Source organism: Salmo trutta, chromosome 39, assembly GCF_901001165.1.
Source record: "Salmo trutta chromosome 39, fSalTru1.1, whole genome shotgun sequence".
Lineage (NCBI taxonomy): Eukaryota > Metazoa > Chordata > Actinopteri > Salmoniformes > Salmonidae > Salmo > Salmo trutta.
Window position 1 is genome coordinate 12,864,020 of NC_042995.1, and position 9,161 is coordinate 12,873,180.

A 9,161-nucleotide genomic window follows, 5' to 3' on the forward strand; every position below is an offset into this window, starting at 1 on the left:
AGCCTAATTCTTGAAATGTGTACCCCTCAATATAGATGTTAAGTTCTTCTTGATTCATCAGGGATCCTTGTATTTTTGTGTATTTTGTATTTGACAATATGATACATTTTGCCTATCCCTGCTCCCCCTCAACACTCATTCTTATGTTACCTCAAATGCCCTTATCAAGTCTTGATTCTCTGTTTTTGCAGGAGTCTGCTAGCTTGGATAGAAGAATGGAGGAAAAAACAAAGGGAAGGAGAAGAGAATTTATCCAGCCTGCTGACTAAGAAATGTAGATATGTTTTGCTCTCACTTTCGGTCCGCCTGACTGCCAGATTGCTGAGGGGCAACATAATCAATGTATTCTAGGCTAAGTCTAACTTAGTGAATACCGAAGGTAATAGTTAATCATGATTCGTCTCGGTCTTTACAATTCCTGAAACATGTCAATGACCTGATGCATGACCTCTCCAACAGTGCTTGGCCACCCACTCAGTTAGCAGTGACCTTTTCAGCCACAGCCCAGCAAAAGGAGAGAACAGAACCACCCCTCCTTAAATCCAGTCATTGACAGTAAGTTGTGTCAAATGTTTTTTTCTATTTGATACTGTGACCTTCAATGTGTAATGATTCCTACTAACCAGCTTGGTAAGAGCTAGGTTTGTACTAGCCAGAGTTGTGGACTCTAGTGACATGACTTGGACTCGAGTTTGACTTGAGTCACAAATTTGATGACTTGAGACTCGACTTGACATAAAATCACTCTAGACTTGACTTGGAGCCTCAAGACCTGGGACTTTGACTTGAAATTATCTGGCCAGGTTTTGTAACATTTTGTCACAAATTTTGTGGCAGAGTCTCCGTGGATTACCCTAGCAACAAAATGTGCAACAGATTGGCTATTGAAACACACTCGGTCCTCTGATTGAACCAGCAAACCCAGCCATTTCTTGATCTATTTTAAATGTAAGAATATGTTGCAGAATTAAACTTTAATTGGTGCCTATGGAAACAAATAGAAATATAATGCACAATCCAACTTTCACTATCCAACTTTATCCACTGAAATACTTTTTACAGTATGTAATAAACTGTAGTCAAGTGGTCATTACCAGGTTATGATGGTCTTAACTATGACCAGTACATAATATAGTGGCCAGAATTATGTGGTGGTCAGTAAAATACGTCATACCCTGGTCAGTAAAAAGGCGTAACAAAAAAAGCACAAACAGTGACGTCTTTTCAACCAGGTTTTGCCCACTGGGTAGTGATCTAGGTTAGAGAAGGTTCATTGACAGTAGAAGTAGTATCTTTACCTGTGGATAGTCTGACTTCGTCTCCTTGTGTTTTATGAAGCCAGACAACCAGGACAGTGTGGTGAGTATTTGTGTTTGTATTCCTGACGCTGCATCCCCACTCTTTCCCTTAATTTTCCTCCTCAGTCTGACATATCGGTCTCTCAATTTCTTCCATCTCGTCCTGCAAATCTGTTCTTCTACTCTCAGAGTTTTGGCTATCTCCTTCCAGCTGTTGTTGGTCATGGTGAAGTCTTTATAGTCTTTCAATGAGGTGTTGTACAAATTGTTGTACCTTCTGACCTCTTCAATTAGCTTTTCCTCGAAACTTGCGTCGTCTTGCATCTTGCTTGTCTTAGCGTCATCAGTATATTGGGGCTCATCTTCATCTTGGTTCTCCTGCATTGTTTGGTTCAGTTCTTCCTTCTCAAGTTCCGCCATTTTATCTGATGTGTTATATTTCTGAACAGAACGGGTGCGGGTAAAACCAGAGGCTGCAAACCAACGAGGTCTGGTGTGCTATTCTATAAACAACATTTTTGTCTGCTTCTGCAGGTAGCAATTGAAGCTTTTGATTAGATTTGATTCAAAGAAAATAAAAATCCCATCATCAGCTCTCACGATCCAAGGCTTGTTGTTGCTACTGCATATCTATCCTACTGTCTACGGTATGCTATTCCTCTCTCCACACCAGACGCAGTGTGGTCAGGTTTAGAAAGAACTAGACAAACAGAGCAACCTGAACTACCGATTGATAACGACTCTAGCTAACTATTTTCTGCAATCATTGGCACTTGAGAGTTGCCATCATGATCCGATATGCAAATCACATGCACGGCGAAATGTCGTAAAATGCATGCAGACGTTTCACTTTACTTCTCAATGCCGAGTATGGAAAGTCCAAAGGGCCAATAAGTGGGGTCATCACTAGATACCACAGCCACAAAGTCAAAATGTCTAAACCCCGCCTATTTAAAACATTTATATTTTTTAAATCTGATTTGAAACCTTAACCGTAACCACACTTCTAACCTTTTGTCTAACATTAAATGAGGACCAAAAAGTTTTTAAAAAATCTGATTTTTCACTCTAGACACTTTTGACTTTGTGTATGTAGTAACTAGTGGCAACCCAAAAAGTGTGCAGAAGAGAAAACTGAGATAATTGTGACCTATCTTACCAGCTGGTCATAATTCTGACCACTATATTATGTGCTATATTATGCAGCCTACTGGTCATTGTTAAGACCTCATCATAACCTGGTAATGACCACCTGACTACAGCTGATTATCAACATTCTTAGAAAAAAGGGTTCCAAAAGGGTTCTTTGGCTGTCCCCATTAGAGAACCCTTTTTGGTTCCAGGGTGAAGCCTTTTTGGTTCCACATACAACCCTTTTGTGTTCCATGTAGAACCCTTTTTGGTTCTACCTGGAACCAAAAAGGGTTCTTCAAAAGGTTTCTCCTATGGGGACAGCCGAATAATCCCTTTAGGTTCTAGAGGACACCTTTTTTTCTAAGAGTGTACTGTAAAAAGTATTGCAGAGAATTAAGTTGGATATTGAAAACATTGTTAATTAAATGTCTATTTGTTTCCATAGCCACCATAATCTGCAACATATTCTTACATTTAAAATAGATCAAGCAATGGCAAAAACAAATCTCCGTCAGTTTTTTGCACATCTGCATACAGTAATTGTTTCATAATTCACCCACAGACATTACATGCATAGAAATACTGGAACACAGTATATAAATGCCCATTGTTTTAGTTGATTAATGATTAATATGAGTGTTGTGATGGGGTAGATCGTCATCAAGGACCTCTGAGCACAGAAGGCGATGTGGAGCATAGTGGCCCTCTTGAAGAGTCATGTGATGGGTCAAATCTGCAGTGAAGAGAATCATTTTGTGGAATAGACATTGGCTGGAATGCGGTTTTAACCAATCAGCATTCAGGATTAGAACCACCCGTTGTATAAAAACGGGAATCTAACACCGGATCCGGAAGTTCAAATGTCGTCGCTAGCTAGAGTAAAAAAAATAGTGCTTCGTCCCGTTTGCTTGGTAAACTAATCTGGCTCCTCAAGCAACCTAATGGATATACACTACACAAGGCGGACTTCCTCTCTGGGCGTAACGCAAGAGTCCGCTGCCCCCAAAAACGACTCCACCCACGAACATGCACGCACACGAATATGCACGCACATAAACCGTGTAACCACCTATAGAGATGTCTTCAAAAAAGAGCAACTTGCTCATACTTTGCGTCCTTTTCCACCTCTACGGCAGGGGCATATTTTAGGACTTTCCAGGGGGCCGCAACACACCAACTCCCAGAGTTTTCTGGCTTTTCAATGACAATTACTGTGAGCATAAAAAAAAAAATAACGATTGGCATAATGTGGGCATGCCGGATACAACAGAACAGTAACTCACAGTAAAATATTTAAGTCAGAATCTACTAGTGCTGAGCGATTAACCTACATTTCGTTTTGTTTGTTATTAAACAACTAATTAACCTACGCTTCAATTACTTGAATTGCAATTTGTTTGTTTTGTGTATGTGAGCCTAATGCACTGTTTCTCTAATCATTCAAGTCAGAAATCAACTCAGGATCTATGGGACGCAGAGTTGTAGTTTTTATTAAGAAGATATTCAACCTAGTTTAACTCAAACGTGGTAAATAACTACAATGACCATAATCCATTTTGATATCTGTTTAGAACATCTTTCCTTGATGTTCTTCTTCCAAACATGCCGCTGCTTTACTTACAAATGTAAAACAAGATTGCAGGAGAACAGGGACGACCACAGCAGTCAAATCTTTTCTTAGTTTTTTGTGTACATTTTGAGAAACTGTCTTTGTTTTCCAGCTGTTTTGTTGTGTAGACTACCTGCACTCCGTCCCAACTGCTGTACGGAATGTTGACCGATGCACTCCAGCAAGTAGGCTGCCTGCATGCAGATATCTATTACTGCTAGCGAGGCACAGAGTCCAATCTAAATTACTGCACACATTGTTAATTGCTGAAAAGCTTTTTGGGAAAATATATAATAGTACTATTTTCAGGGTCAAATTCAGGCGCAACTAATTATTTGTGGAAATTCTTACACAGGGACACTCAAAGTCAATCTTAAATTAATCATTGTTCATTTGTCAGCGCACTGGAGAGGTTCCAACTAACTCAATGCACCATACATGTTAACCAGGAGCTCTTTTTGGGCAGTCCCAGCAATTGTCTTATATATGGCTGTACACAGACAAGTTATATTTGCATGATTTAGCATAATTAATTCATCATTACTGTTTTGTTTCATTCATGTGACCGACCAATACTGGTTCATAATATGTGACAGACCAACACCTCACGAGACTTCTCTCTAAACTGAGATATCTTTTGTTTGTTCTCAAAACAAGGTCTGGGTGTACTGCCAAATTGCAGTTACTGATAAGAGGATTTGTTCAGTCAACCACTTGAAATTGGTTGAACACAGAAATTGGTTTCTAGAACAGCACATGAATAGAACACAGAAATTAGTTAAGAAAACCACAAACATTAAAATTCCCATTACAATAGGGTTTTGTAAATCTTACGCAAGACGACACAAGTTTGGAGGAAAAGATAATTGAAGAGGTCAGAAGGTACAACAATAGGGTTTTGTAAATCCTAATAATCTGTTAACATTTTAGTTAACAGATTATTAGATTATGTCAGTGATTAGGTAGGTTCTCACTTCCTGCAATGCCAAACACCACTTCTGCATTATAGATCGAGGAAATCTGAGACATCAGAGTAGTGCCTCTTCTCGTGGTGTTTTCTGTCGCCATCTTGGGAGAAGCGTTGCCCACAGACAGAGCATTGGTATGGTTTCTCTCCAGTGTGAACTAGCATGTGTACCTTAAGTTTCTCTTTTCGAAAGAATCGTTTTCCACAGTATCTGCACTGATGATTTCTCTCTCCAGTATGAACCCTCCTCACATGCATCACCATGCCATCTTTGCGAGTAAATGTCTTTCCGCATTCCAAACAAGGATAGGTTGCTCTTTCTCCAGAGGTATGTGTTAGTATGTGTCTTTGGTACGATTTTATGTATGGAAAACTCTTCCCGCACTCAGTGCAGTGATATGGTGTCTCTCCAGTGTGCACTCGCATGTGTATTTTGATGTTGCGATACTCCTTCCCACATATGGTGCAGAGAAATGTTTCTATTTTTCTCAAATGTGTTCTCCTGTGTCTTTCAAAAAGTCCCTTGTACAAGAACTGCTTGTCGCAGTCAGGACAGTGGAGGATCTCTCTGTGTACTAAAAAGTGTGCTTTCCAGTCAACCAGGTCTGAAAACCTTTCCTCACACTTTGAACAGCTGTAACTTTTCTTGTGTGTTAGCTGATGTTTTTCAAGCTGCTCCAATAGGACAAAGCTTTTCACACAGTCAGAGCAGTGGAAATTACGTTCCTCCTTCATGTGTGTTTTTTGGTGTAATTTAAGATTATCTAATCGGGCAAAACTTTTGTCACAGTCAGGGCAGTCGTAAGGCTTCTCTCCTGTATGTGTTCGCTGATGTCTTATAAGACGATTCTCTTGTTTGAAGCTCTTACCACAGTCGGAGCAGACGTAGGGCTTGTCTACAGTTCTGAAACTCTCGGTCCAGTCATCAGGAGTATCTTCAGGATCCTCTTCATTCTCCTGCGTTGTTTGGGGTTGTTGTCCTTTTTCTAAGTGTTTATTCTTTCTAACAGAACTTTTGCAAGGCGAGTCTTCGCCTGTCTGTGACTGGACCATTTTTCCCCCTGGTGCACTAGCTCGAATTTTACTCTTCTGCCTGCCTCTGCTGGCTGTTCTCTGCAGTGTGTGCACACGGTCTACATTCAGTTCAGCCTGTTCGATCCGTGTGACATGTTCCTCTTTCATATGTCTTGTTTTGTGTAATTTAAGCTTGTCTAATTGAGCAAAACTTTTTTCACAAACAGGGCAGTGGTGAGGCTTCTCTCCAGTATGTGATCGCTGGTGTCTTATAAGATCCCTCACTTTTCTAAAGCTCTTACTGCAGTCGGAGCAGTAGTGAGGCTTCTCTCCTCCAGGACTGAAACCCTCGATCCAATCATCAGAGTCATCAGTATCTAGGGGCTCCTCTTCCTTCTCCTGCGTTGTTTTGCTATGTGATGGTGTTCTCTTTCCTGGAGCTCTAGCTTGTATTTTACTCCTAACTACAAAATGTCCATCTTGCTGTTCATTATTAGAACTGTGGAAGTGTTCCTGCTTGATCAGGTTGTCATCTTGCAGGTCTTCTGAGGTGTCCATCTCCTCTGCCTGGAAATACATTTAAAATAGCATAATTACTAGTGGGCCTACCGTCTCTGTTCTCTAAAACATTAGTTTTGTAATATATAATATAGTCTACTTTTCGATACAAAGTCCAAATTAGAATAGATAGCATTCAATAAATACCTAAACAAATAACTTACATTTGTACAGTAGTAGCTAGGTCTAATCATGTGAAATACCTAGCAGTATCAACATGGTAATGATGATGTGTTTGTCATTAGGCCCAGAGATCACCATAGACTAGTGATCTAGGATAGAGAAGGTTCATTGACAGTAGTAGTCTTTACCTTCGCCTCCTTGTGTTTAATGAAGCCAGACAACCAGGACAGTGTGGTGAGTATTTGTGGTTGTATTTCTGATGCTGCATCCCCACTCTTCCCCTTCATTTTCCTCCTCAGTCGAACATATCGGTCTCTCAAGTTCTTCCATTTCGTCCTGCAAATCTGTTCTTCTACTCTCAGAGTTTTGGCTATCTCCTTCCAGCTGTTGTTGGTCATGGTGAAGTCTTTATAGTCTTTCAATGAGGTGTTGTACAAATTGTTGTACCTTCTGACCTCTTCAATTACCTTTTCCTCCAAACTTGCGTCGTCTTGCGTCTTAGCGTCATCAGTATATTGAGGCTCCTCGTCATCTTGGTTCTCCTGCATTGTTTGGGGCAGTCCTTCGTCCTTCTCAAAGTCCGCCATTTTCCCTGATGTGCGTTTTGTATCCGATCAGAGGGGGTGTGGGTAAAACCACAAGCTGCAAACGAAGTCTTCTGTGCTATTCTATACAAAACAGCTGTCTACCTTTTCTTGTAACAATTTAAGCTTTTGGTTAGATTTGATTCGTAGTGAAACAAAATAAAAAGCCCATCATCTGACACGATCCTTGTTGTTGCTACTGCATATCTATCTCACTGGCTGGTTAGGTAGTCCTCTCTCCACACCAGACGCAGCGTGATGAGGTTTAGAAAGAACAAGACAAACACAGAAAGCTAAACTACCGACTGAAAACGAATCTAGACGACTAGATCGGATATACAAATCACATGCATGTTGAAACGTCAAAATGCTTCTTCTTCGGGATTGTGTTGGCGGATCGCATCCAATTTAAAATGCATACACCGCCACCTACTGCACTGGAGTTTAAGACCATTCACGGCCTACCTTCATTAAATGATTTGCGATATGGTCCTATACCATTTGGGGAAAATTAAAATTACATTACCCTGCCAACTCTTTTTGTTGTATTACCCTACCAACGGCCTGGGAGGACAGAACACTACCACTCAACACCCCCTGCAACTGTTCTGCAGTAAAACCTTGCAATCCCAAGTGTTTATCTGCCGCTGCCACCACAACCTCTATTTTCTGGGACTTTCGATCCCTTTCTGCAGTACAATTGACAACCATAGCTACTGTATGAATGCCAATAAACCTACCTTACTGAAGCACATATTCTTTCCGACACTCTCTATTAGTCTCTGCCTACTCACAGGAATCCTCTCAGGATCCACATTATAGTGAATGGGGAAATGGTCAATATTCGTGGAATTATTAATCTTTTTTATTTATTTATTTCCATTAATAATTAGTCAAAATTATTGCACCTGAATTTGACCCTGAAAATATGACTTTTCTATTTTCCCTTAAAGCTTAAAAGCAATTAACATTATGCGTGCAGTAATTTTATTTACATTTCAGTAGCTAAATAACGAGGTAGTCATATCAGTTCTAGCTAAAACTTGAATTGGAATCTGTGCCTCGTGTGCAGAAATAGATTATGTACGCAGGCAGCCTGGTTGCTCGAGTGCATTTCTCGAGCGTCAACATTCCATACAGCCTTTTTTTATTTGATTTATTTCATCTTTATTTAACCAGGTAGGCTAGTTGAGAACAAGTTCTCATTTACAACTGCGACCTGGCCAAGATAAAGCAAAACATTGCAACACAAACAACACAGAGTTACACATGGAATAAACAAACATACAGTCAATAATACAATAGAAAAAGTCTATATACAGTGTGTGCAAATGAAGTAGGATAAGGGAGGTAAGGCAATAAATAGGCCATAGTGGCAAAATAATTACAATATAGCAATTAAACACTGGAGTGATAGATGTGCAGAAAATGAGTGTACAAGTAGAGATACCGGGGTGCAAAGGAGCAAAATAAATCAAATAGATAACAGTATGGGGATGAGGTAGTTGGATGGGCTATGTACAGGTACAGTGATCTATGACCTGCTCTGACAGCTGGTGCTTAAAGCTAGTGAGGGAGATATAAGTCCCCAGCTTCAATGATTTTTGCAGTTTGTTCCAGTCATTGGCAGCAGAGAACTGGAAGGAAAGGCGGCCGAAGGAGGAATTGGCTTTATGGGTGACCAGTGAAATATACCTGCTGGAGCGCGTGCTACGGGTGGGTGCTGCTATGGTGACCAGTGAGCTAAGACTTTCCAACAAGACAATGACCCAAAACATACCTCAAGATCCACACAGAAATGGTTCTGTGACAACAAAATCAATTTTCTGCCATGGCCATCTCAGTCGCTGGACCTCAATCCAATTGAAAACCTG

The 9,161-nt window shown here is 40.4% G+C and overlaps 1 protein-coding gene across 1 annotated transcript; it reads right to left on the bottom strand.

The window, feature by feature from the left end:
• Positions 1 to 3,897: 3,897 nt before the first annotated feature.
• On the bottom strand, positions 3,898 to 7,775 carry LOC115179327 (zinc finger protein 79-like). Its single transcript, XM_029740738.1, has 2 exons — positions 6,892 to 7,775; positions 3,898 to 6,589 (listed from the first exon to the last, which is right to left on the bottom strand). The coding sequence occupies exons 1-2, from the start codon at positions 7,288 to 7,290 to the stop codon at positions 5,045 to 5,047; spliced, it is 1,944 nt and encodes a 647-aa protein (XP_029596598.1). The 5' UTR covers positions 7,291 to 7,775; the 3' UTR covers positions 3,898 to 5,044.
• Between the last annotated feature and the right edge of the window lie 1,386 nt (positions 7,776 to 9,161).